Source organism: Phalaenopsis equestris, unplaced genomic scaffold (genome assembly GCF_001263595.1).
Source record: "Phalaenopsis equestris unplaced genomic scaffold, ASM126359v1 Scaffold000297, whole genome shotgun sequence".
In the NCBI taxonomy this organism is placed as follows: Eukaryota; Viridiplantae; Streptophyta; class Magnoliopsida; order Asparagales; family Orchidaceae; genus Phalaenopsis; species Phalaenopsis equestris.
The window spans coordinates 2,159,471-2,185,732 of NW_018164739.1; the positions used below are offsets into that span (position 1 = coordinate 2,159,471).

General features: G+C 38.3%; 2 protein-coding genes across 4 annotated transcripts; both read left to right on the plus strand.

The window, feature by feature from the left end:
- Positions 1–617: 617 nt before the first annotated feature.
- LOC110025360 (serine/threonine-protein kinase D6PK-like) lies at positions 618–5,492 on the plus strand. The gene is made up of 2 exons (XM_020725803.1): positions 618–1,329; positions 4,646–5,492. The coding sequence occupies exons 1-2, from the start codon at positions 809–811 to the stop codon at positions 5,466–5,468; spliced, it is 1,344 nt and encodes a 447-aa protein (XP_020581462.1). The 5' UTR covers positions 618–808; the 3' UTR covers positions 5,469–5,492.
- Positions 5,493–6,608: 1,116 nt separating this feature from the next.
- On the plus strand, positions 6,609–24,254 carry LOC110025341. 3 transcript variants are annotated; one of them, XM_020725770.1, is made up of 8 exons: positions 6,609–6,838; positions 6,993–7,197; positions 7,896–7,969; positions 8,366–8,515; positions 8,605–8,678; positions 8,804–8,922; positions 9,538–9,621; positions 23,850–24,254. In XM_020725770.1, exons 3-8 carry the CDS (start codon positions 7,963–7,965, stop codon positions 23,896–23,898), a joined length of 483 nt encoding a protein of 160 aa, XP_020581429.1. In that variant the 5' UTR covers positions 6,609–6,838; positions 6,993–7,197; positions 7,896–7,962; the 3' UTR covers positions 23,899–24,254. The 3 variants fall into 3 exon arrangements, with proteins under 3 accessions (XP_020581429.1, XP_020581428.1, XP_020581430.1); XM_020725769.1 differs by lacking the exon at positions 6,993–7,197; XM_020725771.1 differs by lacking the exons at positions 6,609–6,838; positions 6,993–7,197 and adding an exon at positions 7,460–7,724.
- Positions 24,255–26,262: the final 2,008 nt, after the last annotated feature.

Consider the following 26,262-nt stretch of genomic DNA (forward strand, 5'->3'; position numbering starts at 1 on the left):
TTGGTCAAAGTACAAAATTCTATCTTATTCACTCTTGACAAATGACCTCCTTATGTTTTGAAAAATGCCAAGGTAAATAACACGATAATTAACTATAGATATGCTAGAATTCTAATAAAAGTTCGAGATTAAACGAAAATACCAATGAAAAGTTATTGTAAGAACTCAGTAAAAAAAAAATGTGACTTCAAGGGTGAGTTGAACGACTCTAGTGTCCAAGTATTCTTGATCAACCTTGGCAATTTGGAGTTCTAATTTTAACTTTAGACATCCTATGATAATTATCAAGTCATAATGGCTCAAATTAGTTCGTTTTCAACGACTTGTTAATCATACTTCAAGCTCTCCAAAATATTATCAACATCTAATATAAACTAATTATAGTGTCCACAATTCTCAATTACTCCCTCCCTCACAATATAATTGTATTTCTACTTATCATGAAAGCCCCCTTTTATCTTATATTATTTTTTATTATTTTCTCAAATAAATGTTCACTAAACAAACAAAAATACATAAAACAAAATTTGACAAAGAATAGGTGAGCCATGTATTGCACTAACTTTAAAGTTTCCGCTTTGACTCATCTAACATCTTCAATAAATCCAGCGCCGGCTCTGGCCGGTCAAACTTCATTCCCGCACAAGAACAAGAAATTATCTCCTGTGCGGCCCCACCGCAGGATACCTTCTACCCGCCATTTGGCCTGACCTCATTCCCCCCACCCTGTCTTCAAAACCCCTTCTCCCTCCCCGCCCTCCGCTCCCCCCACAATTCCACCAATCTCCCCTCCAGCTACGGCGGCGTAATGCCAATAGTGGTTGAGAACAGTCTCCACAACCCTAAATTCGACTCCGATATCGTTTCCCCTTTGTCCAGTGCGTACGGATGCTCGTCTTCCGGCCCTTCTTCAGCCTCCATGCCGCCGCTCGTGTCCTGCAACGACCCCAGCGATGCCATCCGGCGCCTCATCGGATCCAATGGATCGCTTGCGATCTCCGATCTGCGGGCGATACAGCGGCTGGGAAGCGGTGACATCGGAAGCGTCTATCTCGCCGAGATCAAAACGTGCGGTGGCGGGGGAGGCAGAGTTCTCGTGGCTGCTAAGGTTATGGATAAGGAGGAGCTCGATGGGAGGAACAAGAGTGCGAGGGCTAAGACGGAAAGAGAGATTCTCGAGATGCTTGATCATCCGTTTCTGCCGAAGTTGTACGGATGCGCTGAGAACGAGAAGCTCAGTTGTCTTCTAACTGAATTCTGTCCCGGCGGCGATCTTCATCTTCTCCGGCAGCGGCAGCCGGGGAAGAGGTTCGACGAAAGGGCAGTCAGGTTTGTGCATTTTTCTTTTTTGTTTTTTTTTTCTTTCCATTTTTTATTTTTTTAGAAGAGTAATTGCGAATGTTTAATTTGAAAATATTTGTCAATTTATTTCTAGAAAAAAAGATTCAGTTAAACCGATCCCTGAATGAATATATGAATGTTGTTTATTATTATACAATTGGTTCAAAGATAGGGGCAATTACATACTCATCACCTGAAACTTGCTACTTATAAACTGATGCACGCTAGAAGATTAACGGCGATAAAATAATAAACTATCATCTTAGCATTACATGAGAGTTTAACGCATAGACAAATGAAAAAAAATCAGTAGAGACACCGGAAGTTTTTATGTGAAAAACTCGGAAAGTGAAAAAACCACAGGTTCACAGGGTCTGCTGCAGTTGTAAAAATTTATTATAAGTTGATTACAGAGACTCAGTATCCCACAAACGATGGATTGTTATAAAGTCTTTGGAATTATAACGTCGACATACGAATGAATTTGTTGTTAGAAACTGATGGCGGCTAATGACGATTGGCGATGACCGACAGGTGGTGGTCGGCGGCGGCTGATGGTAGTCGGTGGTGGCCGATGGTGATAAGCGGTTGCCGACGACGGATAATGTAGTCGACAGTTGTCGACGACGACAAAAGTGGTGCTAGGCTTATTATTCTCAAAGATTTAAACTCTTGTTCAAGCCTCAAGCTCTTCTCCTCCCAATCCTTCGCAAAGAAGATTTTCACGAATTATTGTCTTATCGATTCCTTTGAGAGAAAATCTAACGTTTAGTGCTTAAACATCACACGATCATGAGTGTCACTATAGAACCTGCACAACAGTTTTAAAATTATCGACTTCTAAAAAAATAGTCAACCCCATAATGACTGTCATTACCCCACAAAAAAGCTGAGCAACACAAACTTCGAACGCCTTTATGATTTCAATTAACTCAGGTGCTGGCAGAAATGGTGGGTCAACTCTCATGACTACCTCATGAACAACAATATACATAGAAGGAGAACAATACGCTCGGTCGGCTAAAGCTGACAATTTCACGACCACGTCGTTTGAGAAGTAATATGTCTGTCTTAACATATTCAACTCGCTCTCCATCAGAATTGAAATTGCATCCTCCGAGTTCTAACCATTCCTTTAGTTCTCAACGAAACGAAGTTCTCCAATTGTCATTTTCATAATATAAAAGAAGTTCTCATTATTCGTCTGCTACGTAGAATGAAGATGACTTTTATTTTCGCCGCAACACGAAAGAATATCTCGATGCTTTTCTACTACATAGAACATGGACGACTTTTCTCTTGGTCTCAACATGAAAAAGATTTCATTGCTCATTTGCTATGTAGGATGAAGACGATTTTTTTCTAAAAAAGAAACTTAAGATGAGATTTAACATTAAAATTAATCTTAAAAAAAAAAAAAAAGAAACGGAAGAAAACTGAATTTCTTTTAATATTCCCACTTTTCAGCATTCAGAATTCGCTCATTACAAATAAAAAAGTGGTAACTGTTAAAAGAAATGGTTCAAATTCTATCTGGCTTCCAATCTGCTCAAATACCAGCCAAAATCTATTTAAATTTTGGCAAAGTTGTGGTCCAGATTCCATAGCCGGTCCAACTGCCACGATTCGAATGCCCTGTGCCGATTCAAAATTTGCTGGTTCATCTGCTCTTGCGGTCCAAATTCGTGCGCCGGTCCAGCTCCAGCGGGTCCCGCCGGTTCAGGACATGCTGTTGCCCTATCGAAGTACGGCGCGGGTCCCGGTGCGGGCTTAATAGCCCGCCCAATGGTGCGACCAGTGTCAGTGCGGGACGTCGGGCCAAATTTCCGGCTCGGCCAACGACCCAACAAAAAAAAGGGTATAAATATGTACAAGCAGAAAACAAAGCTACGTCTATATTATAATTATATAAATTTTAATACAATTATATATATATATATATATATATATATATAAAGTGTTTTAAATCTTGATATTTTCATGCAATAAGGTTGTTTAGCCTGAAAATAGGGAGTACCTAATACTACCTCAACAAATCTTCATTATCCGGCAGGAATCTTGTGGCATTACATGGATCCTGAGACAACTTTTTGACAAAAAAATATTTAAACATGAATAAAAAGTCATATGGAGCTCCCATTTCAGCAAACTTAGAGTCAAAATGACCGACTCGATCAGAAGAACCCGATATTACCAAAATTGGCCTAATCCGAACCAAATCATGCTATGAAATTGCTTTTAGAAGTTTTCTGAACACATTTGGAATGTCAAACTAATGTACACTTTGAGGAGTTGATAGTCAAGTCGACCGTCTTGATAAGATGAATCCAACGAGCCCAATATCACTCAGTTCTGACATTATTAAGACACTTGAATGTTCATCATATATCTCCCAACCAATTCTTATGTATTTAGATATCGATATCTGATCTTTAATTTTATTTATTTATTTTTAAATCTTTCATATCGTATAAATATACCACTATTTTAACTTTAACAAAAATACATATTTTCATGCATATAACTTGTATATATGTAGAAATATGAAGTTTGTGTGCGTAAGCTTTGATGGTGGTATATATGTAAATCTTCCTATAATTTAAAAAAAAAATATATTTTAGAAAATGCCCAATATCTAAAGCTCAAGTTAAACAAAAATCGCAAATGCCGGCTATTGATTAATATCGGGTTGAGATAATTATTTATCAATTATATCTCGTCTATAAATCATTATAAATAATATTGGATCAACAGAATAATTCGTGACGAATAAAAAAAATATGCCATTAAATTTTTTTTTTTATATAATTTGATACACTTATGTCTTATATATATAATTTTAAAAAAAAGGTAAAATGCAGCAATCATCAAGCTGGCTTTCGTGTATTTACATTATGCTAGACGAAATATGAGTTGATTTGTAAGAAAAAGTCAAATTATTATTATGATTATTATTTTAATTATTATTAGCTTGGGTAATTACATACATAAGCATAATTCTTGTATATTTATATTTGTCATGCCTAAACTTTTATATTTACATACATAGCATTCAAATTTTTAATATCATTTAAGAAAATAATTTACATATTTTCATGTATTATTTTGAAGCACCCTACATAATTTTTGAAGGGAATAATGACCAAAGAAATTAAATCTCTCCAAAATAATAGTGAAATTAATTAATTAAATATTTTAAAATTATGTTTAGAAAAGCGCCCCGAAATGCAGTTAAATTTGTTTTAATTTATTCCCATATTTCATTTTTATATCATAATCGTATGGATTCCTCCGAAACGTGCAGGTTCTATGCAGCAGAGCTAGTGGTCGCCCTAGAGTACCTTCACGTGCTGGGCGTCATCTACCGCGACCTAAAACCAGAAAACGTCCTCGTCCGATCAGACGGCCACATAATGCTCACCGACTTCGACCTCTCTCTCAAAAGCGAATACGGCTGCTCCCCCACCGCCCAATTCGTCCGCGGCCCTCGCTCCTCCTCCTCCTCCTCCTCCCCCTCCCCCGCCTCCACATCCAATAGCCGGAGCAGCAACTGCAACTTCCGCAACTGCATCGTTCCCGGCGTTTCCTGCTTCAACTCAAAGCACGCCTCTCGTAAGAAAACAGGCCCCCGCAATGCCGGGCTGGAGTTCGTGGCCGAGCCCATCGATCTCCGCTCCATGTCGTTCGTCGGAACGCACGAGTATTTGGCGCCCGAGATCGTGGCGGGAGAAGGGCACGGGAGCGCGGTGGATTGGTGGACGCTGGGGGTGTTTATCTACGAGCTGCTTTTTGGGGGAACGCCGTTCAAGGGAATGAATGAAGATAGAACGCTGGCGAATATTCTCGCGCGGGGGCTGGAGTTTCCGAAGGAGCCGGCGGTTTCGGCGGCGGCGCGGGAGCTTATAGCTGGCCTTTTGGTAAAGGATCCGGCGAAGAGGATTGGGTCTGTGACGGGAGCGGCGGGGGGGGAGGGGCGATTCTGCCATTCCTTTTTCAGTGGCGTGAATTGGGCGCTGCTGCGATGTGAGGTGCCTCCGCACGTGCCGCCGAAGTTCTCTGTTGATGCCGGGAGTAGTGGAGAGTTGTCGGATGATAGCAGCTCTGAGCGGCCGGTGGAGTATTATTAATCAATGGAATTTAAAATTTTCATTTCAACCACCCAAAATTTTTTAAAATTTTGATTAGTTTTTTGCATGGTTGAATTGTAAATTTTGAAGTTTGGATTATCAGTCTATTATATTTAAAATTTAGATGATTGATATGTAAAAATTTCTTAATATTTATGTGTATAACCTACACCTCTATCTATCTCTCCAAGTTTTCAATTGGAATTATTGCAATTGTGTGAAATTAACCGTGCTGTTGAAAAGGAAAAATTCATTCTATACAGCCGGATCTCCACCATAAATTAGAGTTTTTCTTTTAATGGGGCCATCAAAATACAATTTTACTTTGATCGACGGTTGAGATCGGACGACGCATGCAATTTGAAATAATTTTTCGTTAAAAAGAGAAATTTTTTTATGAGTGCTTTTACTAAGCCCTATATGTCATATGTGTTGGGTGGTTATTTATAAGATTAAGGAGCATTTGATTTAATCTCATATAAGATAAAAAATTTTTAGATTATTAAAGATATTTAAAAGATAATATTTTATATTTTATATCAAGTGATTTTTTATTATTTTTCTTCTAATTGCTTATTCTTTTTATCATTTCATTATAACAATAATTTGAATTAATAATTTTTTCTTATTGATAATAATAAGTCGTTTCAAACTTATAAAAATAAACTTGAATTCGACCGATCAATCAATTAAGTTCAAAATTTATTTGGTATCTTAATAAATAAATTCTTATAAATTCTGTAAAATTGTTTGACAGCTTTAAAAGAATTTAATAGTATTTATTGAACAACCAAATAAAAATATTAGATAAAAAAAATAAATGAGCATTATAGGCCTTAAAATAAATGTAAAAGAATTTACATTAATTAATAATAAATTATATAAATGAATAGTTATTTTTAAACTAATTATTTATTAATCAATAATTTAACATTAATCAATTATAAATTATATAATTTAGAAAATATTTAGAATTTTATTTTATAATTTAAAATTATAACTATTTTTTTATTTATTATTTAAATATTATATAATTACAAATAAATTTATCAAATTATAATTAATTCTGTAATATATAAATAACTTATTAATTATTAATCAATTGAAATTATAAAATTAAGTTAAACAAAATGAGATTAAATCTATCTCGCTGCCCCAATCCCTCTGCGACATCCTCCCCAAAACCCTCGCTTTTGTCACTCCCCCACCACCGGTTTTGCCATCTCCTTCGCGAACGAACCTTCACGATACAGTCGCCGCTAGCTAAAAAAGGAAACGAGTGGATCGCGGCTTACAGAGAACACTGAAACACCCATCTTTCTAGTCCTTTCTCTCCGCCCCCCACCGGAATATATTTAATCTGAAGCCAGGTAATCAATCCTGTTCGCGCCATTCTTCCTTTTGGTTCGTCCCGGCTTTAGTTAATCTGCTGATTCACAAGATTTAGCTTTAATACTGTATAAATCCTGCTTAAAACCGGCTACAAAACAGCCCCTAAAACTTGCTTGGTTCACTCGAAATCAGTGTTTAGCTTTTGGCTGAAATCTCCTTCCGCTGCTCCGCTCGTCAGCCGTAGCGCTTCTCCTTCCTCTGACTGTCCGAAACTCTCCATTTCTCAAGCCTCCTTTTATTTGCTATTCCGTTCACTCCTTCGCCTGCACATCTACCTGGCCGGTGATCGTAGCGTCGCACCGTAGCAGATAACCTTCAGACCACAATTATAGTCCAGGTAGTAGCTTGCAGCTGCAGGTATCTTATGGTTAGGGGTTCCTATTCATCTAGCTCTGGTCTATCATTTCTTGGATACATGAGTTGTGATGATACTATTAGGTTTATGCTTGTTGTTTATCCCTGTCTATTGTCCACCGTTTTGTTTTTAATCACATTTTGCTTTCATTTTTTTGTTTTTCTTCAGTAGTTCTTTTATATTATAGAGCTTTATAGTTTATAGATGATTACATTGCCATAAATCATTGACAAAAGTGGGACTTTATATGTTTAGATGGTTCAGACATTAAGTTATATTAATTGTGGATGTAAATGTTAGTATGAGATTGATTATTGATTCACTGAGTAGCTCCAATTTGATTATGAATTTGCTCATGAACAAGAAATAGCTTGTTTGGTATTAATTGATGTTCAGCTGAAATCCCTCCTCGGTGTAGCTACCCCAAATCACTTTCGATCATCTTTGTGCCCTTCTTTTGAATACTCCCTGTTGGATGACCTGTGCTTCCCATTTTTGACAATCTAACGGTAAAACTTATGTTCCTAGTTTTTTTTTTCTTTTAGCTCGTTGGTAGAGAGCTGCAATTTTTTATTGGATCAAACTATGTTCTGTTCTTGGCAATGAATGCGTGATGTGTGGCTCCTTTATGAATTTTTGGAAGGTTACTTATTCTAGTTGTATCCATTTTCCTTGTACAGGTATTAAATTATATTGAGATTAATTCAGTGTTTGTTGGATATTTCTTGTTCTGCTTCTGGAGCAATCATGGATGGTATGTTGGCATCTTTTTTCTTTCTGTCACATTATTTTTGTGGAGTCTGCATAAACTAAAAATCATTTTTTTTTTTCTTATTATCTTGTTTTATAACCTTGTGCATTGAACTTTAAGTTAAAAAAATGGGGAAAAAGTTGGGAAGGGGAAGGGGGACTTATCAAGCTCTAAAGATAGGTTTTTAGTAGATTTTTTCATTGTTTTGATCTTGGAGAATTTATTAGTTAAAGTTTTTTAGTAAGAAAAAATGACTTTAAGTTATTCACTTGTTGGAAATATTGTACTTTGCAGTGATATATCAAACTTTCATGTGATTTATTTGCAGTTGGTTTCTCAGTGCTTTAATTTCCTACCAGGCTCTCTTTCTGAGTTCTTTCATTTATTTTGGTGCTTCAGTTGATTCACAGCCCACCATGGAGGAGACAATATTGGTTGGTGATGACCTTATGCTAGGTCCACCATCACCCCGCATCCCTCCAGAGATAGCATCACATGTTCTTGAAGGTGTTAATTTGTGTGATGGAATTTTGAGGAATCTTTTTTTGTGTAAGTCTTTTTTTTATCAATCTTCATCAGGTTTTATTTATTTATTAATATTTTTTTTGAATAATTGATTTACTTGGATGATGATCCAGGTCTGCAAATTAATGACATTGAGCCCTTTTGTCAGGATGAGATTATTTTATATCGTCAGTGTGCTGAGAATAGGGTCAGAATTGTCAAAAAAAAAAAAAAAAATTCTTCTTCAAGTTTTGTTAGTATTTTTCACTATGTTGCTAGATCTTTCTTAAGTCAGTTTCATGTTGTGTTTGACATTAGTAAATTTGCTGGTAGGACAAGCAACTGAGACAACGGCTCCAAGAGAGTGAACGTAAATTGGGTTTAGTCATGCCTTTGGAACAAGCTAAGGAAAGAGAAGCTCAACTTTTAGCTGAGATCACGTCCCTGGAGAGGTAAATTGAGCACTTTTTGTAATTATGCTAACTAAATTCATGCCATGGTAGGAAAATAAGACTTGGTAAACATTGCAGCTATGATTTTATGAATTGTTTATGCGCAAAACACATACATGTATCTCATTTTTTGGTATGGAAGATTAATTTGACGTGATTTGTTTTATGATTTACTGAACTTAATGGTAAAATAATAGAAATATTTGATATAATTTACCCTTATTTTTAAGATTACATGTCTATTTTATGATTTAAAGTTAATCTATTAGAAGAAGTTAATTTAATACTCTGTGCTGTTTTGGATATACAATTTGTCTATTTTGTTTAAGATACAAAATGAAAGAAAATGGGACCATAATATTTTTAGGATTTGAATTGGATACTTTATGGTAGTCTCTAAACTATTTAGTAACTGAATTGGAGTTGGAAGCCAACATGTGTTGGAATAGTTCTTTCTTATTTTCTAATTCAAATCCTCAGCAACATTTTAGCTGCAAAATTACTGTAAATTAACTAAGAATTTAAGAATTTATCTTTAAAAAAATTCTGCTTATGTTAAGATGAACTTCATGTAGTTTACTTCTAGTGCACGGTTTAGGATATATTAATTTGCAGGCGCATGATTCTTGCGAGTGGAATAGAAGGCATTGAAGGATTTAGACAACGATGGAGTTTGCATGGGCGCCTTGAGGATACCAGGTACTTTATGTTCAAGTTTCTTATTGACAATAAATTTTTGATTGCAGCTACTTTCTGAATGGTATTGGCTATCATGAATTCCTAACTCATGTTACTTATTGCATTGATTTGGTATATTATAAATCACTCTTCCAATTTTCTTTTAGGTTTTTGTTTTCAATTATAGTATTGCTTCTCTTATTGAACACTCATGTATCGTCACTCTGATTGTCTGATCTTATTTAAGTCTGTTACAAGTTTGTGACTGTAGATTCTTGCACTGATAAAGTTTTTTTTTTCTCTTTATTTATTATATTAATGCATGTTTAAGCATTTTCCTGTTTGATTAAGGGGCCATTTGGTTTTAGTGAATTTATGGTGTGCAGTAATTTTTTGCGGGAATTTGAGAAAATTATATGTTTGGTATGAATAATTATAAATACAATGTAAAATATGAATTAATTTGAAGTTTATACCATAGTTCATTTTGGCCGAATTTGAGTTACATCATTAAAGTATAAAATACTATTGGCAAGCCGCCGACCCCGCTCCCTGTCGTCGCCGCTGGCCGCTTGACTACTGCCGGCCCGTTGTCGCCACTGCCGGCTTCTCGCCCTTATTGTTGTTGCCGCCGGATGCCCGCCCTTGCCGCCTTTGCCGCCGACCGCTTGTTGATTGCCGCCAGCCACTGGTCATCTGCCGCCGCCTCCCACCACTATCTGCTCACCAGGCCGCCTCTACCAGCAGCCTACCGCCCCCCCTATCTCCAGACAAAAAAACATATTGTTTTCAATTTACTTCAAACCAAACAAGATATAAATTCATACATTTGTTTTACAGTGAACCAAACATTCTTAAAATACTTCAAATGCATTGTAATCACATTATTCTGTAAGCTTTTTACATTGCATTTCATTTTCAACAAATCAAACAACCCCTAAGCATCTTCTTTATGGTTTCAAACATTTTTCACACTTTTATTGAGCCATAAATTACTTCTGAAAGTTTAACTACTCTGTTGGAAAAAGGTTTGTGAGTTTGGATGTGAAAGTCATGTTAAAGGGTGTGTGCTACTTGTGCAAGTTGTGCTATCTAAGTTCAACATATTGTTGAGCTCTTTTTCTTCACAGCAGTTTCATCCCTTTTATATTGGCAGCTAGACTCTCCTAGATTCCGAAAATAGCCATAATTGATATGTGATTCAAAATTCAGCTAGATGGAGCTTTACCTCTCCTAATCCTGGTCCTAATCTAAGGTATCAGTTATATTATAGGGCTTTATGTGAACTTTTGTTTGAGTTAACTATAAATAGTATTACAAAGGGATTGGGTAGATGGAGGATATGGTATGATTACTTTTGTTCAAGAGATGATTAAAGTTAGGAAGCATGCATGAGGAACACTTTGATAAATAAAGTGGAATAGAAAATAAACTTATGCAAGTAAATCCCATGCAGTTTTAAAAGGATTTCTTGCATGCACTTGAATCCTTCATACTTGCAATTCTCATCTTGGGTGGTTGGAGCAGCAAGAGAATGAATCGATTAGACTCTTTGACGTGGGGCGGGACTTGGGACTTGGCTGAACCGGCCAATAGATTCAACAGGGAAGTGCCTCAGCACGACAGGAGGCTGGATGGCCCGTCTCTCGCTCCCACGAGGTGGGAAAGATTTCCCAAATGCCTCCCTTGCCTTTTCTGTTTACCACTACCTCCTCCTTCCTTGCCGATTCCGTTTGTCGGCGAAGGGGAGGAGCCCTCACTTCCTATTATATCTCCTAGCTATTATATATTTGTTGTTTTGGCTTGTGTAGGGTTAGTTCTTGGTTATCTCTGATTTCAGACTTCTTCCTATTGGTGTTTCTCTCTTCTTAGGGCTGTGTCTGACGACGAGAAGGTGTTTCGTATGTAATTCATTCGAGGTCATGACTATCCCCACTTGTTCCCTCCTCCCCATTGCCTTGCCTCCTTCCGACAGTCTTCCCTGCTGTCACACCTCATCCCAGCACGCTTCCCTGCTGCAGCCCTCCTTCCCAGCAGCCTTCCCTGCTGTTGCACCCTCTCCCAGCAGCATTCCCCTGCCGTCAAACCTCCTCCCAACAGCCCTCCCGACCACCACACCCCCTTCCTCCCGCCAGCCTTTCCTGCTTATCCCTTGCTGTCACTCTTCCTCCCAGCAGCCTCTGTAGTGCTGCCATAGCCTCTCTATCATCCCCCCCACCTTATGTTCAGTTGTAATTCATCACCTTCACCCTCGCCCCGGGGCTCTGTTTGTGTTTGTGTCAATTTATTTCCAGTTTTATGAACACTTGTTATGTTCTATCTGGATTCCAGCAATAGTAAATCACTTTTGCTCCTTTTTTAGGGTTACCTTGATATCATTTGGTATTAGAGTTAGTCTAGCCTAGTCCTATTATAGAGCAGCATCCGCCCTTACCGCTCTACCAAAATATATTTCTTTTCTCTCTTCATCAACTACCCCTTCTAAACCCAAAACCTAATCATACCACTATGGAGGTACATGTCGGACCCTAATCGGGAGGAGTACAACGGGAGATCCGTCGTCTACAACTGAGACTGATAGAAATGGATGATGGAACCTTGGGGGAGAATACCCTCGATCGCAATCTAGAAAGTCGAAGGTGAGATAGAGATGAAGATCTGAATCCGTTCCACAAGGTGGACCTCAACAACGAGGAATACCAAACATGCCGCTTCAAAATTCAATATCTGAGGCCAATAGAAGAGCCCACTTATGGCGGACATTGTGACTTCGACATCAAAATAAATCTAGGGTGAAACTCTCAACTCCAATTTCCTTTCGATCGGGAATTTCCCCTCATGTATCTAGGGTGAAACTCTCTCCTGCGGTTATAGGCATAACCCACTCCTGATTCCCTTCTTCCTCCATCATACTCTTCCGTGTCCCTTCATCTCTTCTCCAATTTTTAGCCCAATCCCTTCCATCGGAAGTCTCCACTCTCTCTCCTCTCGGATTCTTAGGGGGACGCTTTTGTAGGTAGATGTTGTCTTCTTCGGTATCTTCTTGCTCGACCTCCTTCCCTTTTCACCTGACCAATGTATTACCTGATCAACCTTTGGTTAGGGTTTGCAACTGGAGTGGTCGGCAGGACCCTGTATTACATCTCCATGATTTTTTCATCATCTCTCGCATTTCTCCCATGTCTTCAAATCTATCATTCATTCAGCTTTCAATAGAAGAAAAATTGTTCTCATGGTCGCGAACCTTTCTTCCATTCCTGATCTGTTTTGCTCTACCTCATTCTAGCACACCAACTTTCTTTGCTTCCATCCCACCAAGATCTATGCTCTGATACCAATTTGATAGCTTCGACACCAAAATCAACGAACTAACCACACAAAACAATGATAAATAGGTGAAAGAAACACAAACAAGGGCTGCTCTTACAAAATAAAAGGAAAACACACAAGATACAAGGTTGATCTACTTTCAAGAGGTGATTGACTCTCCTATAACCTAGATGTCGCTAGTAACTCCACAAGAAGAAATGAAAACAACAATCACACAAAAACATGCATAAAGAAAGCAAACTTTTGGTTCTCCCTTTAACAGAAACCCCTCCCAGCATTTCAAAAAATTTTCTTTATATTTTCCCTCAAAAATCTCTTAATGTTTCCTCCTTACATAGGTGATTATGGCCTTAGTGGACCCCACTCTTCCATTTCCTTCTTCTGCAGCTCTCCCAGTTCGCCTTGCTTCTTTCTGTCGCCAAGACTGGCCTGTCTGTGGGCTGGTTACGCTACCTTCAGCTGGTCCAGGGAGTGTCGGCTTCTGCATAACATTACTCTCCTCTCAAAAAGACACAACGTCCTCAAGGTGGAATGATGGAAACCGTTTGTGTACCACCTCGTAAGGCTCCTATGTTGCTTCATAATCCGGTAGCCCCTTCCATTTAACTAGTATCTCGTTTGCTCCCCCTACTCCTCGGCGCACTCTTTTGATCTCTAATGGCTCCAAAATCAACTCAAGGTCTTTTGTCAGCGTTGGTAGTAGTGTAGGTGAGGGTCTATGATCTCTAATTGCACGTCTCAGTTGTGACACATGGAAGACTGGGTGTAGTGCGAATGATGGTGGTAACCTCAAACGATAAACCACTTCCCCGATGCATGCTTTCACCTCATACGGTCTATAGTATCGTAGTGAAAGTTCCTCCTGATAAATATCTTCTGTCGGTAGGGTCTTGGCTTCAAGCAGACATGTCATTTGGTTCAAACTGCAACTCTCTCCTATGTTCATCTACTTTCCTCTTCATGATTTGTTGAGCCCTTAATAAATGCTCCTTGAGATCTGCTAGTTTCACGTCCCTCTCTTCCAAGTACTGATCCACGCTATATACTGGTGTGGCGCCATGCTCATAATGTACCAAGTGAGGGTGGATCTCACCCATACAATAATCTTGACAGGGGTAGTCTGTGATGCGGTGTGGTACAACGTGCTATACCAATATTTGGCCCATGCAATCCGCTTGACCTATAGCTTCGGTTTATCAGATACAAAACAACACAGGTATTCATCCACTCTCCTGCTGACCTCCTCCGTATGTCCATCAGTTTGGGCATGATATGCAATGTTCTTCTTGAGGACTGTTGCTTGCAACCTGAATTACTATTTCCAGAAGTGACTGAGGAGCACTTTGTCTCTATCTAAAACATTCGATTTCAGTACTCCATGCAAACTGACCACTTCCTTGATAAACACCGCCGCGACTGAGATCGCTGTGTAGGAATGTCGTAAGGGAATGAAATGTACATACTTACTCAAGCGATCTACGACCACCATGATCATTCAGAATTCTTTTGACCGTGGCAATTCCTTGATGAAATCTATCATCACTTCTTTCCAAATCTTCCCCGGTAGTGCTAATGTTTGTAGTAACCCTCCTGGTGTCGTGAAGCACTTGTGTCGCTGACATACGTCGCATTTTGCCACCATATCCTCGATGTCTTTGTGCATCCCAAGCCAATAAAGTTTGTCACCATATGACTGTAGGTTCACACTATTATGAAACTGTTGCAATAATCTAAGATTGTACTCTGACCTCTTGGGTAGCACAAATTGCCCCTATTGGAGCAACTACTGTCCCTTTAATACATATTCTGGTTGACTTTTCAGATCGTGTTGCCCCTTATCTTCCTCAACTCCTCATCCATTTTTCTTTCTTGTCTCGAGGCTTCTCAATCTAGGACTAAGGGGCCCGATAGGGCCGTCAATTGGGGCTCCTCCCCTTTCTCAACAGTGCATAAACTGCCTTGTTCTCCAATCCCGGTCGGTACTGAATATTGAAATCATATCCCAGTAGCTTGTATAGCTATCTACGATGCTCCTCAGTCACCATTCGTTGTTCCAACTTATATTTTAAGCTCCTCTAATCTGTTCTGACTAAAAATTGTTGTTCCAACAGGTAGGGCCGCCACTTCTGAATGACTAAAACAATTGTCTTTAATCTCCGTTCATATATTGAATTTAGCCTTGCCCCGACCTTAAGAATCTATCTGAAGTAGGCAATCGACCACTAATCCTGCTTGAGCATGCTCCCAATCTAGACCCTGATGCATCTGTCTCTACCGCAAATGATTTACTGAAATCTGGAAGTGTTAATACCGACACGCTAGTCATGACCCTCTTCAGGTTTTCAATTGCCTGTGTTGTTGCTTTCCCCTTAATTGAAATTGTTTTTCTTCAACTGTTCCGTCAATGGTCATGCATCGTGTTATATCCTGCCATGAATTTCCGGTAATAGCCTGTGAGCCCCAAGAATCCTCTCAACTATTTCAGATTATTTGGTATGGGTCAATCAACCATAGCCTCAATCTTGGACTGATTCACTGCTACCTCTGTTCTGGTCACCACATGTTCTAGGCAATCCACTTGTAAGTGTGTAAAAGAACATTTCTTCAAGTTATCATACAACTTGTGCTCAGTCAATGTCTCCAATACTGTCCTCAGGTGCCTCACATGTTCAGTCTTTGTACGACTGTAGATCAAAATATCATTAATGAAAACCAGGACAATTTTTCGGAGATAAGGTTGAGACTTCCTATTCATGAGGGATTGAAATGTCATTGGGGCGTTAGTGAGGCCAAACAACATCACTAAAAACTTATAATAATGTCATTCATATGTCTTAAATTGTGTTTTGTGCACATTCATTAGATTTATCTTAATCTGGTGGTGTCGCGACTTAAGATCAATTTTTGAGAAAATGATTTCCCCATAAGCTCATCCGATAACTCTTCAATCACAAGAATAGGAAACTTGTCCAACACCGTTTTTTTGTTTAAAGCCTAGTAGTCTGTGTTGAATCTCCAACAACCATCTATTTTCTTAACTAACAGGCCCGAACTGGAAAATAGATTCACACTAGGCCTGATAATCCCAACCTCGAGCTTCTCTTGGATCAGCTTCTCTGGCTCATCCTTCAATATCTGGGGGTACCTATAGATTTGACGCTGATGGAGGAACACCCTCGTTCAATGTAATACCGTGCTCATGCTCCCTCCAAGGATGTAACCCGCTTGGCTGGTGGAAAAAATCAGTAAACTGCTGTAGGAGCTGATGGACCCCTTCCGGAAACTCAGTGAACTCTGACTCTCGAACCCCTTTAATTCTCTACAACTCCACCAAGTAACCCTGTCTTGCAACTACTGTTCCTTTAATACATATTCTGGTTGACTTTTCAGATCTTGTTGTAACTCGAACCTTATCTTCCTCAACTCCTCATCCCTTTTTCTTTCGTCTCGAGGCTTCTCAATCTAGGACCAAGGGGCCCAATAGCGCCGTCAATTGGGGCTCCTCCCCTTTCTCGACAGTGCATAAACTGCCTTGTTCTCCAATTCCGGTCGGTACTGAATATTGAAATCATATCCCAGTAGCTTGTATAGCTATCTCTGATGTTCCTCAGTCACCATTCGTTGTTCCAACATATATTTTAAGCTCCTATAATCTGTTCTGACTAAAAAATGTTGTTCCAACAGGTAGGGCCGCCACTTCTGAATGACTAAGACAACTGTCTTTAATTTTCGTTCATATATTGAATTTAGCCTTGCCCCGACCTTACGAATCTATCTGAAGTAGGCAATCGACCACTAATCCTGCTTGAGCATGCTCCCAATCTAGACCCTGATGCATCTGTCTCTACCGCAAATGATTTACTGAAATCTGGAAGTGTTAATACCGACACGCTAGTCATGACCCTCTTCAGGTTTTCAATTGCCTGTGTTGTTGCTTTCCCCTTAATTGAAATTGTTTTTCTTCAACTGTTCCGTCAATGGTCATGCATCGTGTTATATCCCGCCATGAATTTCTGGTAATAGCCTGTGAGCCCCAAGAATCCTCTCAACTATTTCAGATTATTTGGTGTGGGTCAATCAACCATAGCCTCGATCTTGGACTGATTCACTGCTACCTCTGTTCTGGTCACCACATGTTCTAGGCAATCCACTTTTAAGTGTGTAAAAGAACATTTCTTCAAGTTATCATACAACTTGTGCTCAGTCAATGTCTCCAATACTGTCCTCAGGTGCCTCACATGTTCAGTCTTTGTACGACTGTAGATCAAAATATCATTAATGAAAACCAGGACAATTTTTCGGAGATAAGGTTGAGACTTCCTATTCATGAGGGATTGAAATGTCATTGGGGCGTTAGTGAGGCCAAACAACATCACTAAAAACTTATAATGTCATTCATATGTCTTAAATTGTGTTTTGTGCACATTCATTAGATTTATCTTAATCTGGTGGTGCCGTGACTTAAGATCAATTTTTGAGAAAATGACTGCCCCATAAGCTCATCCAATAACTCTTCAATCACAAGAATAGGAAACTTGTCCAACACCGTTTTTTTGTTTAAAGCCTAGTAGTCTGTGTCGAATCTCCAACAACCATCTATTTTCTTAACTAACAGGCCCGAAATGGAAAATAGACTCACACTAGGCCTGATAATCCCAACCTCGAGCATCTCTTGGATCAACTTCTCTGGCTCTTCCTTTAATATCTGGGGGTACCTATAGATTTGACGCTGATGGAGGAACACCCTCGTTCAATGTAATACCGTGCTCATGCTCCCTCCAAGGATGTAACCCGCTTGGCTGGTGGAAAAAATCAGTAAACTGCTGTAGGAGCTGATGCTAGGAGCTGCTGGACCCCTTCCGGAAACTCAGTCAACTCTGACTCTCAAACCCCTCCAAGGATGTAACCCGCTTGGCTGGTGGAAAATCAGTAAACTGCTGTAGGAGCTGCTGGACCCCTTCTCTACAACTCCACCAAGTAACCCTGTCTTGAAATTTAAATCCACCTTTATCTCTTCCAATGTTCGTAGCCACTTCATTCCCAGAATAAAATTTGTGTTGCCCAAAGGAAGTTTTCCACCGCCTGTAGGCTATGTAGTGTCAGAACTAAATCCTTGCAAATTTTCTGGCTTTTCTCCTCTTTTCCGGTCCCAATCATGACGCCAAAGCTCCCTGTAGTCGCCAGCTTCAACCCTGTCTTCTCCACAACCTGATTTGAGATAAGGTTATGTGTGGCCCCGTCGGCTATTCCCCGATTCATGCCGTCTCCTTCATGATGTGATTCAGGGTAAGTCCCACCACCGAATTGAGGGACACCTCCACCACATCCAAATGCAAATGCTTCTCCTCCGTTGCTTCCTCTTTTGATTCCTCACTCTGTATTATTCTCTTGAACTAAAAGAATCTATTGGGCACGCTCCTTATATCGGCGTCCTGGGGAGTATTTCTCGTCACAGCGGTAACACAACTCTTTGGCTCTTTTGTCCTGCACTTATGCATCTGTGAAGTACTTGAAATTTCTGCCGGGTAGAGGTCCTGTACTCTTCTCTTTCGATGTCTCTTTCTGAAATGACACTGTATGGATCTTCGGTGTCATGGTTGTCATGGCGCCCTTGTAGAATCCTCTAGTTTTGCCGCCTTTGCCGGTCTTCTTCATCTGTTTCTTGTCCTTTATCATCTAGACAAGCTCTATCATTCCCTCATTTCATGCGGTCTAAAGGGGCGGATGGCTTCTCTTATGTCGGGCTTTAGGTTTTTCAAGAAGTTCTCTTTCAATCTTGATGTAGAAATCCCTCTCAAAGCACCCGAAATGAGCTCGAACTTCCTTTGGTATTCCATAACCGTCCTCTCCTGAGTCAGAGCATAGTATTGTTCGTGTAGGTCTCCTTCGAATGGCATGGAAACGCTCCAACAATCAATCCTTAAACTCCTCCCATGAGTGCATCAGATACCTTGTCTCCATCCACTGGAATCACGCTGAAGCCTTCCTCTCCAAGCATAATCCCGCTACCATGAGGTTCTCTTCCTTAGTAACCCGTTGATTACAAGGTATCGGTCCACTAGATACGCCCATCCATGTGCATTCTCCCCTTCAAAGATCGTCGTTTTCAGTTTTTGGACCCTTGCATCTCTACCCTAACTTCCTCGCCCTCAGGAATTTCCCCTCGTATATTTAGGGTGAAACTCCCTCTTGCGGTCAGAGGCATATCCCACTCCTGATTCTCTCCTCCCTTCATCATACTCTTTTCTGTCCCTTACTTCATCCCTTCTCCAACTTTCAGCCCATTCCCCTCCATCAAAAATTTACACTCTCTCTCCTTTCGGAGTCTCAGGAGGACGCTCCTTCCAGTTACATGATGTATTCTTCGTTTTCTTCTCCCTCAGTTTCCTTCCATTTTGACCTGGTCAAGCATTCAGTGATCAACCATTGGTTAGAGTTTGCAATTGGACTCTATGACTTTTTCATCATCTCCCGCATTTCTCCTATGCCTTCAAATCCGTCATTTATTCGACTTTCAATAGAAGAAAATTCGTCCTCCATGGTTGCGAATCTTTCTTCCATTCCCTATCAGGTTTACTCTACCTCTCCTTCTAGCACGTTCAATTTTTTTGTTGTCATCCCATCAAAATCTATGCTTTGGTACCAATTTAATACACCTCGACACCAAAATCAGCGAACAAAGCACGGGAAATGACAATAAATAGGTGAAAGAAACACAATAAGGGCTGTTCTTACAAAAATCAAAGGAAAACACGCAAGATGTAATGTTGATCTACTTTTGAGAGGTAGATTGACTCTCCCACACCCTAAACCTTGCTAAGAACTCCACAAGAAGAAAAGAAAACAACAGTCACACAAAAACATGCACAAAGAAAGTAAACCCTAGGTTTTCCCCTTAATAAAATTCTCTCCCACCATTCCAAAAACTTTTATGTTTATGTTCCCTCCAAACTCCCTTAATTTCTCCTCCTTGCATAGGAAATTATAGTCCTAGTGAGCCCCACCCTTCCCTTTCCTTCTTCCGCGGCTCCCCCCTTTCATCATGCTTGTTGTCGCCAAGAGCAGCCCGTCTTTTGGCGGGTTACATTGATTTCAGCCAGTTCAGGGAGGAATGGCTCCCGTATAGGTGTAACACTTTGCATCTTGATCATTGATGGTGCGAGTTGCGAAAATATGATATCCACGTTGATGGTGAAGAAATTAGGATTGGCCAGCAAAAACACCTCAACTCTATTCCCTTGCCTAGTTGAATAAGGGTAACTAAATATGCATAGATTAGCAGTGCTTGGTCGAATTTTTTATTGAAGACCAGCTACAGAAGCAAGTATGGTACGATGTGGTTCAAATGGACGTCTGTCACATTCTGTTGGGTAGGCCTTGACAGTTCTATCACAAGGCTCAACACGACGGCTTCAAGAATACTTACTCCTTCAAGAAGGATGGAAAGCACATTGTGTTGATACCTGCTATGGATGTAAGTGGCGGAGGCGACACATTGGAAGCATTAGTCCCACGGGCCACCTTTCTTCAGTCAGTTTGAAATGCTCCCGTGGTACCAATATTAGTCCTCCTAGAGGGAGTTGAGGAGACTGGGATACCAACACCACTACAACCATTATTATAGAACTTTCATTACGTCTGTCACATTCTATTGGGTAGGCCTTGACAGTTCGATCACAAGACTCAACACAATGGCTTCAAGAATACTTACTCCTTTAAGAAGGATGTAAAACACATTGTGTTGTTTCCTGCTAAGGATGCAAGTGGCCGAGGCGATAAATGGGAAGCATTAGTCCCACGGCCCACCTTTCTGCAGTCAGTTTGAAATGCTCCCGTGGCACCGACATTAGTCCTCCTAGAGGGAGTTGAGGAGGAGAATGGGATACTAGCACCACTACAACCACTATTATAGAACTTTCAGGATGTGATGATCGACAGCCTTTTGGAGGGTTTATCGCCATTGAGGGACATTCAACACGTCATAAATTTATACTAGGATTGGTGTTGTCGAATCGACCTTTTTATAGATTGAGACCTGAGGAGTATGAGGAGTTACAACGGCCGGTACAGAATCTCTTCACAAGAGGGGTAGTCAAAGAGAGTACCCATTCGTGTTATTCCCGCCTTGATGGTGCCCAAGAAGGAAGGGACGTGGCGGGTATGTATCGATAATAGGGTCATCAATAAGATCAACATCAAGTGCCGGTTTTCCATACCTTGCCTAGACAATATCTTGGACCAACTGCATAGAGCTACCATCTTTTCCATGGTCAACTTACGCTGTGGGTACTACCAAATTCGGATGAAATCAGGAGATGAGTGGAAGAGTGCTTTTAAGGCATGAGATGGACTATGCAAGTGGACAATTATGCCCTTCGGCTTGCCAAATGAGCTTAACATTTTTATGAGGTTGCTAAATCAGGTATTTCGCGCGCACATCGTAAATTTTTTTATGGTCTACTTTGACGACATTCTAGCATACAAACGATTTGAGGAGCACTGACAACACCTGAGTGAAGTAATTGAGGTACTGCGTGCAAAGAAATTATATACTCATTCGAAGAAGTTTCACTTCATGACAGACCAAATATGTTTTTTTGGGTTATATCGAGTCTAGTGCAGACATTCAGATGGACCCTACCAAGGTCAAGGCTATTATGAGCTAAATTGCACCGCAAATGTTTATTGAGCAAAGACAATTTTTGAGGCTAGCATTATTTTACAGGCGATTCATCAGAAACTTCAGCACTATTACTGCCCCTCTGATAGAGCTTTTGGAAGAAAAGGAGTTTACTTGGACATTTATAGCTCAAACTAGCGTTGACATCCTGAAAGAGAAGATGACTCAGGTGCCAATTCTAACATTTCCGGATTTCAACCAACTATTAGAGGTGGAGTGTGTTGCATCCGGCATAGGAATAACGGCGGCGTTGAGCCAAAATTTTCATTCAAAATGAGAGATTGGTATCAAAGGAAAAAGGAAGGGTCTTGCCCCTTTTGATAAGGAGGGTGGTAACCCGCTCTTTAAGGCAGTCACTTAACATGATGACGTGCTCCTTGCTTATGATATATTAAATTAGTCTTGGAGCTGATACTCCTTGTATCCATCTACGTGCTTCGTGTTAGTTTGAAGTTCACTCTCAGCAATATAGTCATCTCTACTCTATCATGCCAATCAAATCAGAAAAAGCAATGTCTCTTTATTACTTGTATCTTTTTTGTCCCCATTTTGGCTTCTGGTATGTTTGTAATAGCTACAGCAACCACCTAAATGATCTGATAGCTCAATGTGGAGTTCACCCGAGTAACTTGCCCATGTTGCTAGCCCAAGTGGATTTCAACTTTCTGGATCTTGCCTTACCTTTTGACTTCTTGGTTCTCAAATTAGTATCATAGATGAGGGAAATCTTACTTTTTTCATTATCATTTGAATTGACTAGTTTTTTTGGCCTTATTGCGATTTTGAATCTCTTTAATGGTTTCCTCGACAGCATGCGCATGGTCTTGATTTGGAGGTCTTTCTTGTGGACACCGAGATATTCTATGTTAGAGTTGAAGCACATTCTCTCACTTGTTGATGATACTCTAGGATCATAGGGCTTTCTTCCATCCTTCTTTTAGTCTTTCCTCTCCAAAACCATCCATTTGTGGAATGCGCATGCACATTTGTACATGTCATGTTGAGCTTTTTATGCCGGTTGAGCTTACATTAGATATTTTTCTTTTTTTGTATGCTTCCATATGATGTTTGGGAAGTTTTGTGCCTTGGCAATCTTCAACTCCTTGCTTCCGTTTTCGGCCACAAAGGCTGAAAAACCAAGTTCGGGGGGGGGGGGGGGGGGGGGGCTTTAAGGTATAATTATTTTGAAGTCAGAGGGAAAAATATAATATTTCCCCTCACCTAGATCACACAATTGCATTCTCCTATTAATATTAAATACTGCCATTAAAAAAATTAAGATGTTGTAATTATATGAAATCAAATTTGCTGAGATCATCTCCTATTATTTTAAAGTCAGTTCTTGTAATTGTATTGCATATGTTAATGCAGATCAAGATGATGTTTTTCATAAATTTACCAAGTAGTAAGTCTTCTTCTATTTATTATTGCTCATGATTCATGAAATTGTTATACTTACATGCTCATGATCAAATCATTTTAGGACAGATTTGACAATTTTTTATTTGTTTAAGGGGGCACTCAATATCAGCTAGTTTTCACTGTCATGTATGCCAATTTATTTTATGGGATGAAGATAATGTTGTTGACTTGTTATTTGGATGTTATATAATGGAAAGAATACTCTCTATTGACACTAAATAGGATGCGATGGAAATGAAAGGTGGTCCTCTCTTGATTAGTGACTCCAATCCTATGTTTTTTTTTTTCTCTCTAAAATATTTGTAATTCTTTATTTATTTATTTATTATTAGGCATTTACATATGTATTTTTTAGTGACTCTAATCCTATGTATTTACATGTCTAACTCTTCATTGCATTTATGCCACTCAAATCTTTCATATCACATTGAAAATATCACCATTTTAACTTTACGGGGTGTTAGGTAGCACCTTTGAATAGGATTTATCATCGCATTTATGCAATACAACCAAACGCAAAAATGCAAGTGTTCCTCGAATTTTTGGATTTAAGCGCCGAAACTCTTCCTTCTATTTGGCTTGAATCCAGAATAATTAAATCCACGGGGGAGGTTGGATTTAACGGATTTACGATTTATCGGATTTACAGAATCCCATTAACGCTAAATCCTACTTGCAGCTAACTCTTTTTCGTGCATGAATAAGGTAGTATGTATGTAAAACATGAAGTTAAGGTATTAAATATGTAAATATATGGGAATTGAATTTTATGTATGTTAATCTTCATTATTATTATCATTATTATTATTATGTGCAGGAAAAGGGTGGAATCATTGAGTCGGGGGATCTCTCAAAGGAAAAATTGAAACTTTGGGAAGATCAGAGGGAGATTTCTCAAAGATTTATTTGCTTTTACTGTTTCAACTCATTTTTATGGGGTTTGTGTTCCCCCAACAAGTTGAGGGCTTCAAAGATAAACTCCCAATGTGAACTATGAGATCTGAAAGACCGGCTATGATGTTGGTCAATTTGATTGATGTCCATATTATGTCAATCTTCATATTGATTTAATAATACTGTCAAAATTTTCAATTGTGCAATGATTTTGGGGAATTTAGCTACATAGCACACAATTATTATACATTTGTGTTTATACCACCTGAATCTTTCATATTATATTAAGGTGTATCTGTTCGTGTATGGGAAAGGGGCATGTATGTTAAAAATGAATTTTAGGTGCCAGATATGTAAATACATATGAATGTAAGCCTTCCAATTTCAGTAAGCTAAATAAGGGTCTGTGAAGGAATTTAGATTATTGTGGTAATCGGACAGTGCGTTTAGGGTTATTTCTCTCATCTGTAGGAAAAAATATTACATCAGGACTCTGCACGTAGAGTTACGTGCAAAGCGGAGTCTAATGAAATTACGCCGTGAAAGTGATCGGCCCAGTAAAACAGGGAATATTTTCCTCATATTATTACGTATTATTAAGGTGTTATTATATGTTATTCATGTGTTATTGTGTTTTGGGAATATTTTCGGTGTTATAATAACATAATAACACATCAATAATACTTGAATAACACACAATAACACCTGAATAACACACAATAACATCTGAATAACACGAGGGGAATATTCTTTATGTTACCGGGTCGATCACCTCTACATTTTAATTTCATTGGATTCCACACGTAACTCTACGTGCGGAGTCCTGATGTAATATTTTTTCCATTTGTAGACGTTTAAATTGATCCAAACAACATTTTCTTTAGCAGTATTTTAATTCTAGTGCAATGCATTGAACTTCATTGAAGATTTAAGACGTAAAAAAAATGTAATACTCTGCAATACAAATATTTATAACTTTTTTTTATCTCTAAGTTATATTATTTCAATAAAATTTATTAATTATTGGTTATTTGATTATATAATTAATAGTAATATATTATAATTTAATATTAGTATGTATTAAATTTTAATGTTTTTTTTTTTATTTCAATGTAGTTAGCATTTATTGATGTATTTGATTACAAGAAAATTGATTTATAACTTATATATTATTTTATTTAGTTGTTATAAATTAGTTAGATGTTAATTTATTTATTAAGATCTGTAAAATTATGTGTTAATAATGTTATATAATAATTAAGTATTCATTTACAGATCTCATTTTTTACTGAATTTATATGAAAAATCAAACAAGTTATTTAAATCTCAAAGGTTAAATTAATAAAATTTGAATGGATCCAATTCATTCATTACTGTTCATGAATAACTTTATTTGATATTCAACTACTTATTAAATATTTTATATTTATATGATATATAATTTAAATAAAGTTTTATTAATCATAACTTACTTAATTATAAATTTAATAGTAATATATTATAATTTAATATTAATTTGTATATCAATTTAATGTATTTTTTTTTTATTTCAATGTAGTTATTATTTATTTTATGTATTGGATTATAAGAAAGCTAACTTATAACATACATTTATATTATTTTTTTAAATAAGTTAATTAGATATTAACTTATTCATTTAGATTTGTAAAATGATTTTTTAATAATTTTATATACAAATTAAGTATTCATTCAAATTTTTTAACTTGTTTGCTAAATTTATTTGAAAAATCAAATACTAATCAAATTTATATTTTATATTAAAAAATTATAATGTCATTTAAATTTATATTTTTAGCTTATTCAATTAATATAAATAAACAGAGTAAAAAATAAATATAATCATTATAGATTTGAGCAAGCACAGTATGACATATTGTAAAACTCAACACAAGCTTGAGCTGAATATGAATAGCTTTTGATTCGACGAAGTCAAGTCCATTCCATAACATACTTGACTCTCCTCAGCTCGAGTACAACCTTAGGTATGGTTTACTTAAAAATAATGAATAATTACTAATTGTTTCTTTCCATTATGTACATATAATGTGGAAGAATAATTTTTTTACAACCTCCCATCCAATTAAGATAATAATTTAAAAACAACGATGTACCATGATGGCGACGATAGTGGCCAGTAGATGATGATTTGCTAACAACAATGGTGAAAATCAAACAATGGTGACCCGACATAGTAGCGATCTGGCAATGATGATATGGTACAATGGCGATTGATATATGATTTGGTGATGGTGATCTTATAACACAATAATGGTGGTTGTCGGGCGTCAGTGATCCAACATAACAAAAACCAAGAG